Consider the following 23,502-nt stretch of genomic DNA (forward strand, 5'->3'; position numbering starts at 1 on the left):
CTTGGGACTCCACCCTAGGCAGCCTGAAGCCTGCAATGTCAATTACGGTAGTGGCCAGGAATATGGAATTCTGGTTGAACCGTATCCAGGCACATATAGAGGAAGGTACTGCAAAGGAGCAGATTCTATCCCCTTTTCCCACTCTTTTACAGGGCATTGCCTATATTGCAGAAGCATCGGCAGAACTGCTACGCATGGCAGCCAGATCTTCGGCTCTAGCCAATTCTACCAGATGGGCCCTATGGCTAAAGACATGGCAGGGGGACTGTGCATCCAAGGCTAAATTATGTGGGATCCCATTTACAGGGGACCTGTTGTTTGGGCCAGGTTTAGAAAAGGTTCTGGACCGCACAGCAGACAAAAATAAAGCGCTTCCCCTCAAGCGTAAAGCACCTTGGAGTCAACCTCAACAAAATAAAAAGAGACAGAGAGGGGATAGCAGAGCCCGTTTTTCAACACCCAAGGCAGTCAATCAGAGGAAGCCTTGGGTCCAGAAGGGGGAAAAGCAAGGGTGGAGCGATTTTTTGTTGTCCTGAACAAACGCGTAACAAGCAATGAAATTATCTCAGTGGGAGGAAGACTGGGGGCCTTCATATCACAATGGGAAAAAATATCCTCCAACCAGTTTATCTTGAGGACAATAAGGGAAGGTTACTGTCTAGAGTTCTCAAGATTGTCCCAAGCAGACTGTTCACCACCAAACTGCCAAAAGACAGGCAAAGCCAGAGGGTTAATGAGTTCCATAAAGGATCTCAGGAAGCAAGAGGTAATAGGCAAGGTACCAAGAGGAGAAGGACAGGGCTTCTACTCGCACATTTTTGGGGTACAGAAACCTTCAGGGAAGGTAAGGCCAATCCTCACCCTCAAGCCTTGAATCTTTCCATAACTTACAAAAGATTCAGAATAAATTCCAATTACTCAGTGAAGGCTCTGTTACCCCCCAAACTGTTACTTGGTTTCACTGGATCTAAAGGACGCATACCTACATGTGCCAATACATCAAATTCATCAGAAGTTTCTAAGGCTAGCAATAGAAACAGGGAAAGAAACCATACACCTTCAATTCCAAGCTCTGCCCTTCGGCCTTTCTTCTTCGGTCCGAAATTGTTACCAAGATCTTGGCGGAGGCCCTGGCACCATTACGTCTAAAAGGCATATCCATCATTGCCTATTTAGACCTCCTTCTGTTTGCAAAATCTACCGGAAGGTTATTAGAAGACCTCAAATACACCAGGACATTCTTAGAGAGTCTATGGTGGTTGGTGAATGTGGAAAAATCAAATCTACAACCCACGCAACAAATAAAGTATTTGGGATATGTAATGGACTCAGTACAACAAAGTCTTTCTACCCAAGGAAAAAATTGAGAAAATTCAAAAAGAAATAGGATTGATGCAGACCAATCTGCCATGCTCAATAAGGAGAGTAATGTCATCCCTAGGGTTGCTAACATCCGCAATCCCAGCGGTGCAGTGGGCAAGTCTGCATTTTTGACCATTACAGAGGTTCCTATCGAAAGTATGGGACCACAGGCAAGAGTCGCTGGATACGCAAGTGCTAATACTAGCAAAAATAAAAAAGACCTTGTGGTGGAGGAGGGTAGGGAACTTAAATGGCGACTTTGTATCCTACCAGTCTCCTGAATCCTAACCACGACACAAGTGGCACAGGATGGGGGGCACATTTAGACTCCCAAAGAACACAAGGAACTTGGAGGAAGGAAGAGGCAAGGAGGTCATCCGATTGGAAAGAATTGAAGGCAGTATGGCTCGCACTTCAGTTTTTCCAGAAAGAGTTGAGAGGACATCATGTACAGATTAGATCAGACAACTCGTCAGTAGTAGCCTACATAAACAAGGGGGACCAGGAGCAGGGCTCTATGGTCCTTAGCAGAAAAAATTCTGGAATGGGGAGAGAGAAATATTCTATCTTTCTCAGCGGTCCACTTAAACAAAGTGGAAGATTTCCTCAGCAGGAAGGAAATAAGGGAAGGAGAAGGGATACTAAAACAAGAGGTATTCGACCAGATCATAAGGAATTGGGGAATACCTCAGGTAGACTTATTTGCGTCAAAAGAAAACAGGAAAGTCCAAACATTCTTTTCCCTGAGGAAGGAGGGTGGAGCCCTCGGAGTGGACGCATTAGCGCAAAAATGGGCATTCAGCATGTGTTATGCCTTTCCCCCACCAGTGATAATACCAGCAGTAATAAGGAAGTTGCGTACAGAGAACACATCGTTAATTCTCATAGCACCTCACTGGCCCAGGAGACCGTGGTTCTCTATGCTCAAAGAACTCGCCATAGAGCCCCCTTGGTTGCTACCGGTCCAGGAGGACCTGTTATCCCAAGGCCCAGTGTACTGTCCGCAAGTGGAAAGGTGGAAGCTAGCCACCTGGTATCTGAGGAGCAGCTGCTAAAAGCAAAAGGGTTCTCAAACCGTTTGGTAGAAACACTGCTGAAAAGCAGAAAGGTTGAGACACATAACATATACAAGAAGGTGTGGAAATATTTTTGCAGGTGGTGCGCAGAGAACAGCTTCAAAACGCAAAGCTCAGTAGCAGTCTTTCTACAGAGTGGGATAGACAAAGGACTGAGCCTTAGTACATTAAAAAGTCAAGTCTCCGCATTATCGGTTTACCTGGAAAGGAGGCTAGCCTCTAATCCATGGGTAATCAGACTCCTTAAATCTGTGAGCAGACAGGCCTATGCAAGGTACGGCCTTTCCGAAGTGGGACTTATCGCTAGTGCTGTGAACTATGACGGCAGCTCCCTTTGAACCACTAAAGGATTGCAGCCTGAAGATGCTGACGCTTAAAGCAGTCTTTCTGGTAGCAATTACTACAGCCAGAAGGGTCTGTGATATAGGAGCACTATCAATCCGACCCCCCCCTTTTCCAAGGTTTTCCCGGATCGTATAGTGTTCAAGATGGACCCGGGTTTTTTGCCTAAAGTGATCTCTAGATTCCATAGAGACCAAGAGATTGTATTACCTTAATTTTGTCCTAATCCTGTGCAGGAACAAGAAGTGAAATTCCATAGTTTAGATGTCAGGAGATGCATCCTACATTATTTAGAAGCAACCAAAGAGATTAGAAAGACAGAATCTTTATTTGTTTTATATGCAGGGGCTAAGTTAGGGCACAAAGTTTCAAGTAGTACAATAGCCAGGTGGCTAAGGGAAGCCATAGAACAGGCTTACAAGTTAGGAGGTAGGCAGACCCTGAAAGGAATCAAGGCACACTCCACAAGGGCAATGGCGGCGTCGCAGGCAGAGAGAGCTGGAGCAACGCCGGAGCAGATTTGTAAAGTGGCAACATGGTCCAGCTTCGCGACTTTCGTAAGACACTATAGAGTGGACCTTTGGGCGCAAAGTCTTGCAAGCTGTAATCCCACCCTAAGAGTAAGTGCTTGGTTATCCTCTCAGGTGGCTGTCCTGAAAGACGATTGGGAAAAAACGAAGTTACGTACCGGTGACATTCTTTTCTGGAGTCTTTCAGGACAGCCGGATACCCACCTGTATTTAGATGTAAAGGTTTCCTTTGCCGAAAAGGTGACATGATTATGTTTATCATATGTTCTTGTGTCTCCCCAAGCAGGCTGGAGGTGCTCTTAAAGAACTGAGAAGCAGCAGCGAAGGAGGAAATTTATTAAGCTCACACAGGTGTTTCCTAAAGAGGGGAGGAGCCAAGGTCTCTCAGGTGGCTGTCCTGAAAGATTCCGGAAAAGAACGTTACCGGTACGTAACTTCGTTGTTTTTTTTTTTCCCCATGCTCCTTTGGGACATCGCTTATATGGAAGATTCATTGGCGGAATCAATATGGATGGCAGCTAGATCCTCGGCCTTATCCAACTCTGCAAGAAGAGCCCTGGGGCTAAAGACCTGCAGGGAGACGACTCATCCAAAGCCAAACTTTGCGGGATCCCATTTACAAGGGACTTGCCATTTGGACCAGGGCTGGAGAAGGTACTGGATTGCACAGCAGATAAGAAAAAAAGCATTTCTGCTGAAGTGTAAACTGGCCTGGGGACAGCCACAGCAAAACAAAAAGAGACAAAGGGGAGACACAAGGTCCCGCTTTCGAGCACCCAATGCCCAGAACCAAAAAAATACCTTGGGGACAGAGAGGAAAGGGCAAAGAAGGGGATATTTGTCCTGAGCAAGCCGGAAACAAGTAGTGACAAGCTAGTCACTGTGGGGTGGCTGGGGACCATCCTCAAACCAGTTCATATTGTGAACAATAGGGAATGGGTTTTGAATCGCCAAACTCCCAAAAAAACATGGTCCCAAATTTTTCCAAGTCTTGGCGGAAGCCCTGGCAACATTTCAAATCAAGGGCATATCCATTATCGCCTATCTAGATCTACTACTCTTTGCGACCTCTCTCGTGAATTTACTAGAGAACCTGGAGTACACACAGGCCTTCCTAGAAAACTTAGACTGGTGAACATAGAAAAATCCAACCCAAACCCCACTCAGAAAATTACATACTTGGGGTGTGTCCTAGACTCAGCACAAAAAAAGGTGTTTTTACCCAGGGAGAAGGTACAAAAAAATTCAAGAGGCAAAGAAAATCTTGCAAACCAATCAACCATGCTCAATAAGACGAACAATGTCAACATTAAGATTACTGATCTCGGCAATCCCGACAGTACAATGGACTGGTTTGCATTTTCGGCCCCTACAGATATTCATCTTAAAAATATGGTTCTGCAAACAAGTCCATGGACGCACAAGTTCTGATACCAACACAAGTAAAAAGATCCTTGTGGTGGTGGAGGAGATCAGAAAATTTTACCAAAGGACATGTGGATCCTACCAATCACCCGGATGAGGATTACAGATGGAAGCGGTGTAGGATAGGCAGCACATCTAGTCTCCTGGGTAAAACGGGGAACTTGGAAAAAGGAAGAGATGAAAAGCTCATCCAATTTGAAAGACTGATCCTTCCAGAAAGAACTGAGTGGTCATCATTTACCTGTCAGGTCCGACAATTCATCAGTAGTCGCCTACATCAAAAAACGGGGTGACCAAGGAGCGGAACCCTGTGGTCCTTAAGCGAGGAAATCTTAAACTGGGCAGAGAAAAACGTAGTCTCCCTGTCAGCAGTACACTTAAAAGGGGCACGGATCCAAGTGGCTGGGAAAGACATTAAGAGAAGGCGACTGGGTATTAAATCAGGAAGTGTTCAAGTTCATCACACAAAAATGGGGAACACCTCAGGTGGACTTATTTGCCTCGAAAGCAAGAAGGTTCGTTCCTCCTTAACCTGAAGAGGGAAGATGGAGCGCTCTGGGTAGACGCGCTAGCACAGAAGTGGACATTTAACAAATGCTATGCTTTTCCCCCACCAGTGCTCATACCAGCTGTGCTAGAAAAATTCCATACAGAGAACACTTCACTGATCCTCATTGCACCACACTGGCCCAGGAGACACTGGTTCTCTATTCTAAAAGCACTTGCTCCAGAACCCCCTTGGTTATGACCAATCCAGAAGGATCTCCTCTCCCAGTGTCCAGTATGTTGTCTCTAAGAGGAAAGGTGGAACCTGGGTGCTTGGTTTCTGAGGAGCAGCTGCTGAAAGCTAAGGGCTTCTCAATCCGTTTAATTGAGACACTGCTGAAAAGCAGGAAAATGGAAACTTGCACCATTAATCAGAGAGTGTTTAAATGTTTTAACAAATGGTGTACAGCTAACATCTTTTAAGACATACAGTTCAGTGGCGGTCCTAGAATTCCTACAGAGTGAAGCAGATAAGGGTCTGAGCCTCAGTACATTGAAAAGTCAGAGTTCAGCCCTGTCCGTATATCAGGAAAGAAAGCTAGCATCCAATCCATGGCTTATTAGATTCTTTAAATCCTTGAGCAGACCAAGACTGATACAAGGTCCGGCCTTCCCAAAATGGGACCTGTCAGTGCTACAAACTGACAGCAGACCCTTTTGTACCACAGGAAAATTGCACATGGAAAATACTGACAAGCAGTGTTTTTGGTGGCTGTTACTACAGACAGGATGGTCTGTGGGATGGAAGCCCTATCAATCAGACCTCCTTTTTTTCATGTTTTCCTGGATCATAGTTTTTAAGATGAATTCGGCCTCTTTGCCTAAAGTAGCCTCAATTTCACAGTTTTCAAATCCTTCCAGGGAACAAGAAATTAAGTTCATAGTTTCATAGTTAGTAAGGTTGAATAAAGACACCAGTCCATCCAGTTCAACCTCGGTGAGTGTCTACCCCTATCCCTGTACATTGCACACTCACATTGGTCCCTACCCCTCAAGGAGCCCACAATTCATATACTAGGACCAATTTTGGACAGAAGCCAATTAACCTACCTGCATGTCTTTGGAGTGTGGGAGGAAACCGGAGTACCCGGAGGAAATCCACGCAGGCACAGGGACAACATGCAAACTCCTGGCAGGTAGTGTCATGGTTGGGATTCGAACCAGCTGCCCTTTTTACTGCTAGGTGAGAGTGCTAACCAATACACCACTGTGCCGCCCAAGTTCCATATGTTAGAAGTCAGGAGATGCTTTCTACGTTATTTAGATAAAACAAAATCCTTTAGGAAGACAGATTCCTTATTTACTTTAATTTCAGGGGCCAAGAAAGGTCACAAGGCCTCAAAGCGCACCATAGCCTGGTGGCTTAGAGAGGCTATATTGGCCATGCCTATACTTTGGGAGGTATGCAGATTCCAGAGGGTATCAGGGCACATGCTATGAGATCAGTGGCAGTGTTGCAGGCAGAGAGGGCTGGAGCAACGCCAGGGCAGATTTGTAAAGCGGCAACATGGTCCAGCTTTGCCACTTTTGTAAAACACTACAGGGTGGACCTTTGGTCTGCAAAGGATCAGACCTTTGCATACAAGGTCTTACAAGCCGTAGTCCCGCCCTAGGGGTAAGTGCTTGATTATCCTCCTTAGATGGCTGTCCTGAAAGACGATTAGGGGAAAAACAAAGTTACTTACTGCTAACGTTCTTTCCCAGAGTCTTTCAGAACCGCACCAGTACCCACCCGAATGTATACATTTCTTGAGATTTTTTTACATGAAATGTGATGCACATAGCCAACTAGATCACATGTTCTTGTGTCTCCCCAGAAGACTGGAGGTGCTCTTAAAAAGAAAAAACTGGGGCGCCAGCAGGGGAGGAGGAAATTTTAAAGATGGCTGGCGTGGGGTTTCATACAGAGGGGAGGAGCCAAGGTCCTTTAGTTGGCTGTCCTGAAAGATTCAGGGAAAGGACGTTCCCAGTAAGTAACTTTTTTTTATCCATTGCTGTGGCCATCTGCAGCGGTGCGCTCTTCTCTCTCCTCACAGGACACTGAGGCAGCAGCAGGTGCCATTGGCTCCTTTTACTGTCAATCAAATCCTCTGAGGACGTAGCGGGGGTGAGGCCAGGCCGTGCTGTGTGTGTGTGGCAATAAAACCCACACAGTCAAGCTTGGGAGCGAGCCTGCAGGCGGGGCCCCCTTAGGAAGTTGCTTCCTATGGTGGTGCACTGAGAAGAGGGGGAGCAGAGGATGCCGGCGGGGGACCACTGAATAGGATTTTCAGGGCCGCTCTGTGCAGCACCATTGCAAAAAGCAGGTAAGCATAATCTGTTCATTATTAAAAATATATATGTATTGTTTACAGCCACTTTTACTCGCACTTGCCCTGTTTTGTTCCCCATGGTAGCTGGTACATTTTAATTTCCGATTGAAAGATGCCCAAACTTTTTGGCTTATGCTCACTTAAATTGTAGAGCACAGTACGAAACTTGACACATTCACTACCCTTTTTTTTTTTTCCTTTAAGAAAACAGACTGAGGGGTAGAGTATGTAGAAAGAAGCGTACAGTCTAATGGCACCACCACAGTCATACAGACACATACAATCTACCGTCAGTTTGATGAGACCCTAGTTTGCCTATCATAGTATTTTCAGACTGCGAAAGGAATATGGAGGAAACCCATAAAAAAAACTGTGAAAACGCACTTAAGATCATGTCAGTAATTTCCCTTGCATTTTTTTAAACTGGGACCTAGAGTTGTGCTACACTGTATTTGTGCTGCCACTTTTACTACTGCTTTTCCCCTTACCATTAACAGATTTAGTTTCACTTCCTGTTATGTCTCTGGCATAGGAAGTGAGGAAAAATCTCCCCAAATAATTTTAAAGGGGTTCTAAATTATTCCCTGACTTTATCTAAAAGACATAAAAAAAGGATGTTGTTTTAACCTCCCTGGCGGTATGATTATTTCAGATTTTAGGTGCTGAAAGCAGTACCATTATTTTGCATTTAATTTTGGCGTTTTATATTGTAGGCCTGTAATTCTTAGAAATAATTCACTTAAATCCATCCAAACAAGAGTCTAATAGACATCTCGGTATGTATATGTATATATAAAAAATAACTATAAATAATAACAAATATAATAATAAAAATGATTCAATAATGTAATCAAATCAAAACCACTGAAATGTGCTGAGTTGCAGAATTGTCGCTGTCATTACTTTTAGTGTTTGACCAATTTGCCCACAAATTACTATCGCTCAACTCTGCCAGTGATTCTAATTTATTATCGCTGTTTCCTAGCACTTTTGATGTAAACTGGCATTTTTTGGTTGCTATGGACAATCTCCAGTTTCCTGGCATAAAGAATAGTATTTATAATATGAAACTGCATGCAGGACACGGGACAGACCACTAGGGACAAAGGGGATGTGTAATTATTTGATACAGTATACTGTAATCTTACAGATTACAGTACTATATCTATACTGTGTGTTTTTACTTTTTGAATTTGGTGCCGAACTCCGTCCCCGTGCATTGCAACGCCCGCAGGGAACGGACCCCGACACGGTGACAGATGGAGCGAGACACGGCGGCTCGCTGATCACAGCGGGGAGACATCTCTGGATCCAGGGGGCAAGGTAAGTAACCCCCTCCATGGATCCAGCAATGCAATCCCAAGTCTGGCTCGGGAATACCGCTTATGGTAATGAAATCTTACCCCGAGCCAGACTCTTAAATTCTGCCAGGGAGGTTAAATACACTTCCAAGTCTCTAGGATTGGATATATATATATAATATATTCTTTGATCTTCATATCAATGACTTTTTTCACTCTTCGGTTGTTGGTTTATTTTTCTTAAAACCTAAATTTTGGGAAATCTTGTTGAATATAATGTCTTTTAACACCTAATCTAAGTACTTAATGTGTATTTTTCATACAAGAATGATTGGGTCTTCATTGCCAACCTCTCTGAGAAACTATTTTCTTGGCTATTATGCTGGCACACTAGTGTTAAAACCTTGGGTGTAACTAGCACCAATAAAGGCAGACTTTAAGATAAATTGCAAGGTCTACCTGTAATGTGTGGTCCTTTATACAAAAAATATCACTTGATGTTTGTAGGTGTTATGTACCTGTAATAGAAGAAGTTTTATACTTGCCATGATCACATTTTCTGCTGGTAGTGCCAAAATGAGTGACATATTCTTAGCTAGATCTGGAGAATACAGAGCAGCTGAAATTTCATGAGAGGATGCTTTTGCATTACATTCTAGTGTCTTCTCATGGGATTTTGCCTCTCTGCATTAGCTAGGACTCTTCCTGGAAGGATGGCAATGTCATTCCCAAATATACGAAAAATTGAGCTAAGGCAAGTAGAAATCGAATGGTTTCTTTTCAGGTACATTTTGCCCACAGGTACAGCAGATGTTTTTATAAGGAGGCAGCCCGGATGTTTTGAGTGGATGTTTCATTATACAGCAAAATCTACTTTACATATGAAGGTCAGGAATGTCAGACAGTTCTTCTCTACATCTCTAAAATGACTATGAAAGCCAGATAGGCAGTGTGGCAGCTAGGCAAATGGCATTTGCTAAAAGAGGCCATCAATGAAAGCATCTGTTTTTGTTTTGTGATAGTTTTTCTGTTAGATTCATAACAATTTTCCATTTTTTTTCAATGTTTTCAGAGGTTATTTTACCTTCACTTGAAGCAGAACCTTTTGCTACCAATGAGATCTGTTCAACTCTGCAAAAGCCTCAGAGGAAAGTAGATGCTGAAGGGATTTCCTCCTTATCAGACTTCTCAAATGTGTTAAATGTTAACTCACGACACCATAAATCAAGACGTCAGTCCAAAAACACACAGTGTCACACATCAAAGGATGAAAAAAAGTCCCTGTCTACATCAGATTCTGAAGAAGTCCTGGATGAAAAGTCGTTCTCTGCAACTAAACAAAGACATGCATCACATACCCTTACAGCTCAATCTTGGGAGTCAGCTCTATCTGACAAAGGTTCCCCTAAACAGAATTTGTTATGTAAACCAAAACCGGACACTAGCTTCCCAAATGGTAATCTTTTAGAAAGACCCGTTTCTCTGTCTGATAAAAACACCTCCCCGTTTGATCTTTGTCGAATATTACTATCTTTGCTTGAAAAAGTTTCCAACTTTGATATAAAGCTGAATCATAGCACTTCACTTTCTGTGACTGTCATCCCAGCTTTAACAGAGTTCCTTTTAGGCTTTGGTGATTTTTATGCACGTGATAAAGGAACATTGGCAACAGGATGGACTGAGGAACCAGTGGCATTGGTGCAGAGAATGCTGCTACGCACAGTGTTAGGACTACTGTGTGCTGACATTAATAGCAGGGATGTTATGCCAGACAATTTAAAGAAAAACCTTAATGATTTGTTAAAAACAGCCTTAAAATATAAATTTTACCTAAATAACAGGTCTGACATATACCACCAAAAAACATCCAAAGATGTTGCAGAAACATTAGAGATGCCTACATGTCAACATCAGGCTCTTTTGATATCAGAGATTTTTGAAGGCATTTTTCAAATCATGTTGTTATGTCTTAAATGTGCTGCACCAAATCCTTTATATTTTAGTCAGTCTATAGAGCTTTTGCATGACTTTGTACAGTACAGTGGATTTGATCTCCTTGAAAAAGCGATCCTTTATATGGAGTCAATATGTCTACATTGTGAAAGCCTAAATTCTCAGGCCTGTGAACATGTATCATTACTCATCAGTAATGTCATAAAAATAATCAGTGTTATCAAAAAAGTCAAATCTGAGCAACTGCATCAGTCAATGTGCACTAGAAAAAGACATAGGAGATGTGAATTTTCACACTTCATGCATCATCACAGAGATCTTTCTGGTCTTCCGGTTTCTATTTTCAAAAGTCGTGTTCAAGATTCTTTTGATGAAAATATGTGTGGGGAAGTCCGATATCCTGAAAGAAGTTGCTGCATTGCAGTGTTTGCACATCAATGTTTACGTTTACTGCATCAGGCATTGCTGATACCTACATGCCTGCAGATTATTTCAGGGATAGAGACTGTGGGGATTTGCTGTTGTATGGATCCTGCATCTGTTATTTTACCTCTTCTTTATGCATTTAAGATGCCAAGATTAACAAATGTACAACATCACACCCTGAGTCTACTTGCAAATTTGATGTTGGATCAGCTAGGTGGAGGTGAAAGTTCAAATACATTCAAACAAGCATCATGCAACATATGTGCAATGGATGGTGAACATTTAGCTGAATTGCAGGACACAATTCAAGGCAAATCTGAGCCTGTGTTATCTTCAGGTTTGTGCAGATTTCAGGGTATTCTACCAAGCAGTGCATCAGAAGACATGATGTGGAAATGGGATTCTTTGGAAGCTTACCAGGAACTTGTCTTTAGTACTGATTCACACCTGAGTTTACCTATTGCCAGACACATCTGCTTCATCATCCAGAAAGGAAATGCAGTAATTCAATGGAAGTTATACACACTTGTCTTTAATTCAGTTTTACAAAGAGGGGTAGAGATGGCACATCATTCTCAACAGATGGGTGTTTCTACATCATACAGTGATACAAGCAGCTATCAAAAAACTGGACTAACTGAAGAATTACTTAAGGTTTACTTAAAAGTACTTCCAGAATTGCTAAAGTCCAGGTTAGTTTTTGAAAATTTCTTTTAATCTCTGCATGTATCCCTTCCAATCCTTGCACCTGTTCAGCTTCAAGCATCAGGTGCTTGGCAATATTCTTATAGCCTAGGCCGTCTTTACGTAGAGCAACAATTCATTTTTCAGATCCTCAGATTTCTTTGCCATAGGTTGCTATGTTGAGCTTCCAGTAACCAGAGACCTTATATCAAACTATCAAGTCTCATGACACTGGGGAGGGAAAATGGCTAATTGGGCCAAATTTGAACATTTTAACTCGGGGGTTTACTCACTTTTGTTGCCAGTGGTTTAGACATTAATGGCTGTGTGTGGAGTTATTTTGAGGGGACAGCAATTTACACTGCTATACAAGCTTTGTACACTCACTACTTTACATTGTAGCAAAGTGTCATTTCTTCAGTGTTGTCACATGAAAAGATCATATATTTACAAAAATGTGAGGGGTGTACTCGCTTTTGTGAGATAGTGTGTGTGTGTATGTATATGTATATGTATATGTATATGTATATGTATATGTATATATATATATATATATATATATATATATATATATATATATATATATAATATACACACACACACACGGTATAGAGAAGAATCACACGCCCTTTTAAAATCATTGTGTTGCTTTGCAGTCTGAAATGAAGATAGGCACAGTTTTTGTTTTATCCAGCTGTATATACTAGTGCAGTGATGGCGAACCTTGGCACCCCAGATGTTATGGAACTACATTTCCCATGATGCTCAACTACACTGCAGAGTGCATGAGCATTATGGGAAATGTAGTTCCAAAACATCTGGGGTACCAAGGTTCGCCATCACTGTACTAGTGCAACTTAGAACATCCAAGTGAAAGATAACAGAATCACTGGGTTGGAAAAAACCAACCCCCACGTTTTGCTTTAATTACAGCCTTTAGTCTGTTGGGCTATGTCTCTACTAACTTGCACATCTAGACTTTGTAATATTTGCCCACTCTTCTTTGTAGAACTAAAGTTCAGTTCAGTTTGATGGTGGCCATTTGTGGACTGCAGTCTTCAAACCATTCCACAAATTTTCAATGGGGTTTAAGTCTGGACTCTGACTAAGCCATGCAAGGACTTTCACCTTTTTCTTCAACCGTTATGTTTTTGCTGTATGCTTTGGGTCATTGTCCTGTTGGAAGGCATATCTTCACATTAACCACTTTCTGGCAGAGGGAAGCAAATTTTCCTTTAGAATTTAGTATTTTGCCCCATAAGTTTTTTTCTTCTATTCTGACAAGTGCTCCAGTCCCTGCTGCAGAGAAACACCCCCATAACAGAATCTGACCACCTTAAACACACCTTGTTAGATTCTGAGGCAACATGGGAAAGGTGTTCTGGTCAGATGAGACTAAAATTTAATTATTTTGCCCTCAACACCAAATGATATGTCTGGCGCAAATCCAGTACAGCTCACCGTCCAAATACCACTTCTACAGTAAAACATTGAGGTGGTAAAATCCCGTTATGGGGGTGTTTCTCTGCAGCAGGGACTGAAGCACTTGTCAGGATAGAAGGAAAAATTGATGTGGCAAATTACCATCAAATTCTTGGAGGAACTGCTGTCTGCTTACATAATTTGTAATAAAAACATCTTTGCCATTCTGAAGCTTCCCTCCAACCACTTTGCATATTTTATATATACTGTGATTCTGTATTTGCCAAATATGCTGCAGAAATCTCCCTCCGCTTAGTCTGGCTGCAACCAGACTGTCTTTTAAGCTTTGGGGCATTTGCTATTGCCTACAGCATTAGTAGCTTTCAGGGTGTGTGCTGTGGACAAGGCTAATCGCAGAAACACGTCAGCCACTGACTGGGCTCACTGTGAAGGCTTTACAATAAATATTTTTGGTATTTTGCTGCCAGCTGCTTTTTTTTCTAAAGTTTACTAGCATGTTTATAGAATGTTACGTCATTGTAAAACTTAGTAGTTGTAAAGATAGAAGTTTTAGAAGGTAAAAAAAAACCTTATCTGCACAGGATCCCCCCAGTTCCCCATGAATATTTACCTGAGCCTTATCTTGCTCCATCGTTGGTGTCCAAGAGCAGTGTGCTCTCCCCGTCACTGGACATGGGGGTAGCAGTGGAACCTTTCTCTTGCTGCTGTCAATCGTAACCTGTGAAGCAAGCAGGGGACAGACGACTGCCCCTATAACAAGCAGCTTGCTATGGGGCACTCGGCATGGGGAAAGAGCCAGGAGTGCTGGCAGGGGACCCCAGAGTAGGATCAAGGTTCACCCTGTTCTAAACCACTGCACAGAGAGGGTAAATATGACTTGGTGGTGGTATTTAAACAAAAAAAAAAAAAACTTTACATTTACAGTCACTTTAACATACAACTAAATCATCAATATTTCTTTATTGTACCTCACGGGACACAGAGCCATAGTAAAAACTATATGGGTATATAGGCCACCTTTAGGTGATGGGCACTGGCACGCCCTAAAACAGGAATTACAATCCCTATATAACCCCTCCCATTACTGGGAGTACCACAGTTTTTTCACCAGTGTCTTAGGTGTTGGTCACGAGTAAAGATGTGCTGTGCAGAGGCTCCACTGCAGTATTCCTGGCTAGAGCAAGGCTTTGCAACCGAATGCATTCAAAGTGCCATTTAGGCCAAAGTGGTTGGTACCCAGGCCTTGTGGTGGAAGAAACAACGTTTTTCCTGTAACGCTTCCCTTTGAGAGCTGGACCGTGGGAACCGGTGCTTTGGTAATATTGCAGTGCCATATAGCTTACTGACAGGGTGCTATACAGGTCCAAGGCAGTGGAACCCCAATAAAAAGGGACCCCAGTCTTTGAAGGGTTTTTTTAATGGAGCCCATCGTGATGGATGAAGATTGGGTCTGTTTGGCTGTACCACAAAATCCTGCGGCTGGATAATTAAGTGGAGATTCCTAAGGAATTAAAAAACAATTACTGGAACCCATTCCTCCCGTATCTTATGTAGCAATAGAGGCTGACTATTCATTGAAGGGGAAGCATAGGATATAGCTTGAAAGAAGGCCAATAAATCAACTGGGCATTTACAGCAAAAGCTATAGGATCCAAGATTTGACACTGAATTTGTTCAGCTTGTTGTTGAACCTGGAGGCCAGGATGTCTAATTTAATTTCCCCCATCTTTGACAGAGATTTTGAAAGATCTCAGGGTGCACAGAACACTCCCCCGGGTCTAGGCATTAACCAGTTAGGAAATCCGCCTGCCAATTGTTTTTCAGGACTCTGGATGTTTTCTCTCCACTCTCCAGGAGCAGGCAGGGGGACGCTGTAGGGTCTGGCGGTTTGCCTCTCTGCCAGTCCTTCCACTGCCCTCAGCAGCGGCAGCTCTCCTCTTCCCCACACTCTCCTCCACTCGCCCCCCCCCCCCCCCACGCCGATCGGATCGGAAGCCTGTGTGCACGCAGGAATCGCCTTTTTAAAAAAACGCAGGGGGCATAGTGAGGAAGGGGGCATGGCTTGGGGTCTCATTTGTACTAATGGAGGGACACAAAAGCAGACCTGTGCATGTGAGTGTGGGACATAGGCATTCCCTAAGGCACATTTACTCTGCATCAGGCTGAGTGTTTAATTGCAGTAACAATTACTGAATTATTGCTCAGCAGTGGGTGTGTTTTTTCCTTGTAAGTACCTCTGCATGTGTGCTTAGGACTATGCATTCCACAAGGGGACCAAAGGTATCACCTTCAGGCTCTGAGGACCCTAGTCTCACTTCAGCAGTCCCCCCCCCCCCCCCCCCCCCCCGAAGAGGTAGCTGATCAGGGTGAGCCATTGTGTTAGGTGTTGCAACTGTTTCCAACACTTCAGCCCCTGTCTACAGTAATGAAGTTTTCCCATCAGCATTGTGGGGGCTGGAGGAAAGATTGACTGACTGCTCTAATCGCATTTTTCCAGCATGGGAGAAAATGTGATAGGTCCCCTTCTACCGCCTAAGACTGGCCATACATCTATAGATTATCTGAAGATTTTATATAGTCAGATGGAAAAAGTGGGAGATTCCTCCATCCACACAGTTCAGTGTAGATGGAGGAATCTGTTCCACATTTTCCATCTGACCATAGAAAATCTGCAGATAAGCTATAGTTGTATGGCCAGTCTTAGTCCCTCACAGGATCAGTGGACGAGGGAGGGTGAGGCTCTCGGGGGACCGTGAGGAGGCTGATTCCTCTTCCGAGGATTCGGTTTTGGAAGGCCTTTTTTCAGCTTCACAATCTGAAAAGTTGCTGGTACAATCGCTTACAGAAATGGCTTGTTCCACATTTAAGCTACCCTTAAATGAGTCGGCTGAAAAACCCACTTCTTTGAGTTCCCTAAAGCCTCCCAAAGCTATGCATGCTTTTCCTGTCCATCCATTGTTGTAACAGCTTATGTATTCTGAGTGGGATCACACAGATAAGCATTTTCTCCCTCCTTAAATGTTCTCTACACTTTATCCTATGGAAGAAAAATTCACAAAAAAGTGGAATATACCGGCAATTGATGTGGCTATTTCCTCTGTGAATAAAAATGTAACTTGTCCGTTCGTTCGACAATGCTCAAATGCTTAGCCATCCAACGAATAAAAGATTGGAATTCCTTTTAAATAGCTTTTCTTTGGCAGGAACAGAAACTCAATCTGCAGTGGCGGCAATATGTGTATGCCAATCACTGAAGGACCATTTGAGACAGGTGCTTTAGCATTATGTTTTGCTATTGGCGCTATTAGTGATTCTATTCTTCAGGCTTCACGCCTTACGCTTGTATTTGTGCATACACGTAGGATCTTATGTTTGAAAAATTGGTCAGCCGAAGCGCCATGCAAAAAACTCCTGGCTGGTTTTCCTTTTTACGGTGAATGGCTGTTTGGAGAGGATTTGGATAAATACAGACAATTTCAAGTGGAAAATGTACCCTTTTGCCAATTAATAAAAAAGAATAAACATCCTTCATTTAAACGGGCTCCTCCTCCAAGGGCAGGGGCATCAGCCTCTAGGCAGTCGCAATGGCCTCTGCCGTCAGGTTCAAGAGGTAAACCTCGGGGTCAACCCCAGGGACAGAAGAATAGCTGGGGAAGGGAACCTACAAAGCAGAATGCTAAGGCCTCTTCATGAAGGGGCACCCGGCACCCATGAGTGAGTGGGGGGGGGAATTCTGCTGTTGATCAATGATCTGGCAGAATTTTGTGACAGATGGGTGCTCTCCACAGTAGCTCTGGGTTACAAACGAGTTCTGGGAGTTCCCGTCTCCTTATTTTTCTGAGATCAAACGTCCCCAAAGTTCCAGAGGAAAAAGTCTTTTAAGCATTAGACTGGCTTTTGTCTGAGTGATCATGGAGGTTCCCATGGAAGAGCTCTTCATGGTGCCAAAACCAATCGGGGATGTCAGACCCATTCTAGAGCTCCAGGATTTGAACTGATTACTAAATATCCGCTCATCTCGCATGGAATCAATCAGGTCAGTAGTCTCCATACTGCAAGGAGAGCTTCTGGCGTCAATCGACATCAAGGATGCATACTTGCATGTGCCTATTTTCCCTGCTCATCAGAAATTTCTACGTTTCAAGGTAGAAAAACTTCATTTTCAGTTCGTATCTTTGCCTTTTGGTCTAGCCACTGCACCCTGGTGTTCACAAAAGTTCTGGCCCCTCCTCTGGCCAAATTAAAGGCTCAAGGTAGAACATTTATTACATACCTAGGCGACCTGCTATTGATAGACAGGTCAGTAGCCCACTTAGACAAAAGCGTGGTCACCACAGTCAACTACCTGGAAAACCTAGGTTGGATTTTCAACCTAGAGAAGTCTTCCTTAAAACCATTAAGAAGGCTAGAATACTTGGGTCTGATCATAGATACAGACCAGAAAAGAGTATTTTTACAACAAGCAAAGATCAGCACCATAAAGGAGCTGGTCCAGGTCGTCAGCGCAAAGGAGGGCCCTCCTATTCGCCTTTGCATAAGGTTTGTTAGGGAAGATGGTGGCTTAGTTCGAAGCCATTCCCTATGCTCAGTTTCATTTGAGACTGCTGCAAAACCGTATCCTATCAGCTTGGAACAAAAATGTCTAAGCCTTAGGCTGGATTCACACCTATGCAGTTTTAATGTTTTTTGCATTTTGCAGATTTGCACTACAGAACGTGTTCCATAGGAAACCATGTTAAATGGACTGTAGTGCAAATATGCAAAAAGCACTAAAACCGCATAGGTGTGAATCCAGCCTTAGACCTCCCAATGCATCTATCTCCAAGGATGCGCCAGAGCTCAGTTGATGGTTAACCAAGAATCTGCAGGAGGGGAAATCCTTACCAGTCACATGGAAAGTGTTAACAGATGCCAACCTTTCGGGTTGGGGAGCAGCCCTGGAGGAGTCGACTGCCCAGGGGAAGTGGTCTTGATCTGAAAGGACCTTGCCCATCAATATTCTAGAGATTTTGCCAGCACAATTGACCCTGAGGGCCTGGACATTCAGATTGTAGAATTATCTTGTCAGGATCCAATCCAATACCATGGCAGTGGCCTATATAAATCACGGGGGAGGGGGGGTGCAAGAAGTTTTGCGGCCCAGAGAGGTGAACCATATTCTAACTTGGACAGAAAATCATGTTCCTTGCCTATCGGCAGTCTTCATTCCAGGAATTGATAATTGGCAGCCGGACTACTTAAGTCGCCAGAAGTTGTTCCCAGGGAATGGACCCTTCACCCTGATATGTTCCTGTTCCTGTAATATGCCAGAGACGGGGGATCCCAGACATAGACCTATTTGTGTCCAGGTTCAACAAGGTTTGCCAACTTTGTGTCAAGAACAAGGGGTCCCCTAGCATGCGGCACAGATGCCTTGGTGACCCTGTGGGATCAGTTATCACTAATGTATCCATTCCCTCCTATTCTGCTTCCACGACTTCTTTGCAGGATCAAGCAGGAAAGAAAGTCGGTTCTTGTGGCCCAGAAGATCTTGGTATGCAGAGCATGTTAAGATGACGGTAGGGGACCCATGGATCCTTCCACCCTTTCCAGGCCTGCTCTTGCAGGGTCCGATATTCAATCCTACCTTACAATCGCTAAATTTAACGGTTTGGCTATTGAAACCCACATTCTGAGGAAGCATGGGCTGTCAGGATCAGTTGCATCTATCTTGATTAATGCAAGAAAGCCGGCCTCCAGAGTCATATTATAGAATCTGAAAGGCATATGTTTCCTGGTGTGAATCCATGCTATTGGCATCCCAGAAAGTATGTCATGGGTAGAATCCTTGCTTTTCTGCAAATAGGGTTAGAGATGAAGCTGGCCTTGAGTACTATCAAAGGCCAGGTCTCGGCCTTATCGGTATTGTTTCAACAACCTTTTTGCCACAGCGCCTAGAGGTGATTCAGTTCGCATTGTGCGCTATACAAGTATTTCATTCATTCATTCAGTCATTCTTTGGTCCGTAGCTTTTTTAGAGGGGATAATCCACCGGTTAAGCTACCACTGAACCCTTGGGACTTTATTTGTTTCGGTATTACAGAAACAGCCTTTTGAGCCGATACGGCATATTCCCTTGGTCATTTTGACAAAGAAGCTAGTTTTTCTGGTAGCCATATATTCTGCAATAAGGGTATCAGAGTTGGCTACCTTCTTGCAGAAGATATGGCTACCTTAATTTTCTCCCTTCGCCTTTCAGGGCAGCACCTTGGAGAGAGCGTAGCTCCACCTCTTCACAGGAAACACTGTGTAACAATGCCCCTTTTAAAAGCGGCTGCTTCCACCATGCCGTCAGTTTTTTTGTGTTTTGCAGTACCTTTTAACTTTTATGCAAGACCAGCCCAGCACTTTCCCATACAAGAGGGGGGTGTTCTGGTGTCCCTTCCTTCCCCTGCTCACAGGAGTAATGGGCTGCTGGAGATCATCTTCCCATGGTGTTAGGGGGGCAGCGGGCATGCTCAGAACGAGCATTCCATGCCAGTCCCAGGTAGAAGTACAGCGGTACCTCTTTCCTTTTGTCACTGGTTGTTTTTTATTGTTTAAAGCGGTTCTCCACCCTAAAGTGGAAGTTCCGCTCATGTGATCCCTCCCCCCCCCCCTCCGGTGCCACAATCGGCACCTTTCAGGGGGGAGGGGGGTGCAGATACCTGGATAATCCAGGTATCTGCACCCACTTCCGGGACAGACCCGCGCAGATGCCCCGCCCCCCGTTGTGTTCTGGGAAACACACTGTTCCCAGGACACAGCGGGGACCAGCAGAGATGCACAGCGAGACTCGCGCATGCGCAGTAGGGAACCGGGCAGTGAAGCCGCAACGCTTCACTTCCCGATTCCCTGACAGAGGATGGCGGCGGGGGCAGCAGAGAGACGAGCGATTGCTCGTCATCTGCCGCTGACATCGCTGGACCCTGGGACAGGTAAGTGTCAGTTTGTTAAAAGTCAGCAGTTGCATTATTTGTAGCTGCTGGCTTTTAATATTTTTTTTAAAGGTGCAGAACCGCTTTAAACAAAAACCTGCAGCTGTCTGCTTTGGTGTAAATGTTCCATTAGCAGTAAAGCAAGGAGTGAGACTCTGGGCACTTAGGGTGTTGGCTGTGGGTGCTATCTGTTCTTTTTAGAGGCTATAGCTAAAAAAGGACCTGGGGGTTCTTTGTTTTTCTGTTTCAGAAAGCTACTGCCAGAGTCAAAGAGGACATCAGGGAGAAAATGCCCCTCATGCAAAAATCCTTTAAGGGACTTTTGGGCCAAACCCCTGTGCAGATCCTGCATTGCGGATTTAGTAAAAGAATCCTCACAGTAGTGCAAGGAATTCTTATCTTCTGTAAGAAAAGAATTAACAGAGGCCCTAGGGACAGTGTGTTCCCTTGTGAAAAAGCGTGGCCAGAGTTCCAGCCAAGAACAGAGCTCTCAGTCCTGTCTCCCTCCATCCACTTCCATACAGGTTGAAAGTAAGTCTGAGGAAGAAAGGGAAAGCATTCCTCCCTCAACCATTGATTCTGAGGATGAGGAGGAGGAAAAAGAAGCAAGATAATCTAGATATAAGCTTTCACTTGAGGAGGTGGATGAATTGCTCAAGGCAATTTACACTACCCTGGAGATCCAGGAAGAAAAAAACCCAGCTGTCAGTACATGACAAGATGTACCAGGGACTAGAGGAGATTAAACACAGAATATTCCCTGTGCATAAAGTGTTGACACTATTAAAAAGGAGTGGAAGGATCCAGAAAAAGGGCAGTTCTTCTCTAAAGCCTATAAAAGGAGGTTTGCTTTTGAGGAAAATTAGGAATTTGTGTGGCATAAAAAAACAATAGATGCTGCCTTTTCACAATTGTCTAGGAAGACCGATTTAGCCTTTGAGGATATGGGGATTCTCAAAGATGCGATGGACAAGAGGGCAGATGTGCTACTGAAGAAAGCCTGGGATTCCTCTTTAGCCAATCTGAACCCCGCAATGGCAGCTACAGTTGTAGCTAGGAATTTGGAGTGTTGGCTAGACCAACTTAAGAATCATGTGGTAGCAGGTACCTCCAGAAAATATATATTGGAGTCCTTCTCTACATTGCTTAAGGCCGTCAAATATATGGCAGATACCTCTGCAGAGTCTATCAGGATATCTGCCAGATCCTCAGCGCTTGTTAACTTTAGCATTGTGAGAAGAGCCCTCTGGCTAAAGACTTGGTCAGGGGATTCGGCTTCTAAAGTTAAACTCCCTTTTCAGGGGACCTGATGTTCGGGCCAGAACTGGAGACTATCCTTGACAGGACTGCAAACAAAAAGAAAGCTTTCCCACACAAAAAAAGTGGTGCAGCAGAGGAAAAATTTTCGTCCTTTTCGACAAACTGATAAGGATAAAGACCAGACAAAGAAAAGACCCTGGAATCCTCAGAGAGGAAGAGGTAGAGTCGGGGTACTTCTTTAGAAACCCAGAGCAATCCACTAAAAAACAGACAATCTCCCAGTAGGCGGGAGACTTCAGGATTTCTTGCCAGTTTGGGAAGAGACAAGAAGTCAATTTTGTTCTGGGGTTAATCAAACAGGGTTATCATCTAGAATTCTCACAAAGTCCCCCAAGTCGGTTTTACATCACAAACCTGCCAAGGGATCAGGAGAAGGCTCTGGCTATGAAATCTCGTCTACAAGAGCTGATGCAACAGAAAGTCATCTCCCAGGTTCCAAAAGGTCAAGAGGGGAAAGGGTTTTACTCCCATATTTTTCTGGTCAAAAAACCATCAGGAAAGTTCTGCCTGATTCTCAATTTGAAGGTTCTGAATCGATCCATAAAATACAAAAAATTCAGTATGGATATGATTATCTGGGTGAGGAACTTACTGACCCCCCAAGTGTTACATGGCTTACATCGACCTGAGAGATGCTTATCTCCGTATTCCAATAGCACCCCCATCACAAAGTTTCCTGCATCTTGCAGTCAATCTGGGGGAAGGGGAGGTTTGGCATCTGCAGTTCCGAGCTCTGCCCTTCGGCCTTTCCTCCTCCCAGAGTATTCACAAAGGTGATGCCAGAAGCCTTTGAGCCCCTGAGACTGAAAGGGATTTCAATAGTGCCCTATTTGGACGATCTGCTACTGTCTGCTGACTCAGAGTCAAGTAGAAGTCAATCTTCAAATAACTCAAGCGCATCTAAAGAGTTTGGGTTGACTTCTCAACCTTCAAAAGTCAAGCCTAATACCATCTCGAAGATTAAGGTTTCTGGGGTACGAAGTAGATTCAATGGAACACAGAATATTTCTGCCCTAGGAGAAAATAGAGAAGATGCAGTCAGTTCTAAGAGCACTTCAATTCAACTCAGATTTCCGTAAGACAAGCCATGTCAGCTCTGGGCCTGTTGACAGCAGCAATTCCGTTGGTACAGTGGGCCAAGTTCCATGCTCGTCCACTGCAGGCAGATATCTTGAGGAATCGGTCATACCAGGGACCTCTGGAGAAGAAGCAAGAGCAAAAAGATCGCTCAGGGGTGGAGAAACCAAAGAAATATCTCAAAAGGGCTTCTCTGGTCCTTCCCGGTAGCCAGAAGACTGACCACAGATGCCAGCGCATGGGGGTGGGGAGCCCACCCAGAAGAACAAACGGTTCAGGGGTTTTGGTCCAAACCAGAGGCAAGAAGGTCATCGAATTGGAGAGAGTTGAAGGCTATTCACCTAAGTCTTCTCTCCTTCCGGGAAGTTCTAGTTAAACAGCGTGTCCAAATATTGTCGGACAATATGACGGCAGTATTATATTTAACAAAGCAAGGGGGCACAAAAAGCAGAACCTTGATGGAGCTAGCTGATCAAATCTTGAGATGGGCAGAGAAGAAGTTGGCCTCTATCCGCAGTCCATTTGAAGGGGATGGAAAACACCTTGCAGATCTCCTCAGCAGGAGAGAAATAAGGGAAGCCGAGTGGTCTCTAAATCCGGAATGTCATGGCATCCGCAGATCCATCCAGTTGAGGTCACCCCCTTCTCCTTCTAGTGGAGGAGATTGGTTTGGCCTCCATTTCCCTGCAAGGAATACTTTGTTTATGTTTTATGTTTTCAATGCATTTAACTGTTGATGTGATGTCTTA

General features: G+C 44.0%; 1 protein-coding gene across 2 annotated transcripts in view; it reads left to right on the forward strand.

The window, feature by feature from the left end:
* Nucleotides 1–23,502, forward strand: part of LYST (lysosomal trafficking regulator) — a 568,355-nt gene that overhangs the window by 85,834 nt on the left and 459,019 nt on the right. For both annotated transcript variants that reach the window (XM_077486620.1, XM_077486621.1), the window contains exon 4: nt 9,967–11,965. In XM_077486620.1, the coding sequence (XP_077342746.1) occupies nt 9,967–11,965 (1,999 nt within the window). The remainder of the gene's footprint in view (nt 1–9,966; nt 11,966–23,502) is intronic.

Source organism: Lithobates pipiens, unplaced genomic scaffold (genome assembly GCF_037356315.1).
Source record: "Lithobates pipiens isolate NorthernLeopardFrog02 unplaced genomic scaffold, aLitPip1_a1.2 Scaffold_18, whole genome shotgun sequence".
Taxonomy (NCBI): Eukaryota; Metazoa; Chordata; class Amphibia; order Anura; family Ranidae; genus Lithobates; species Lithobates pipiens.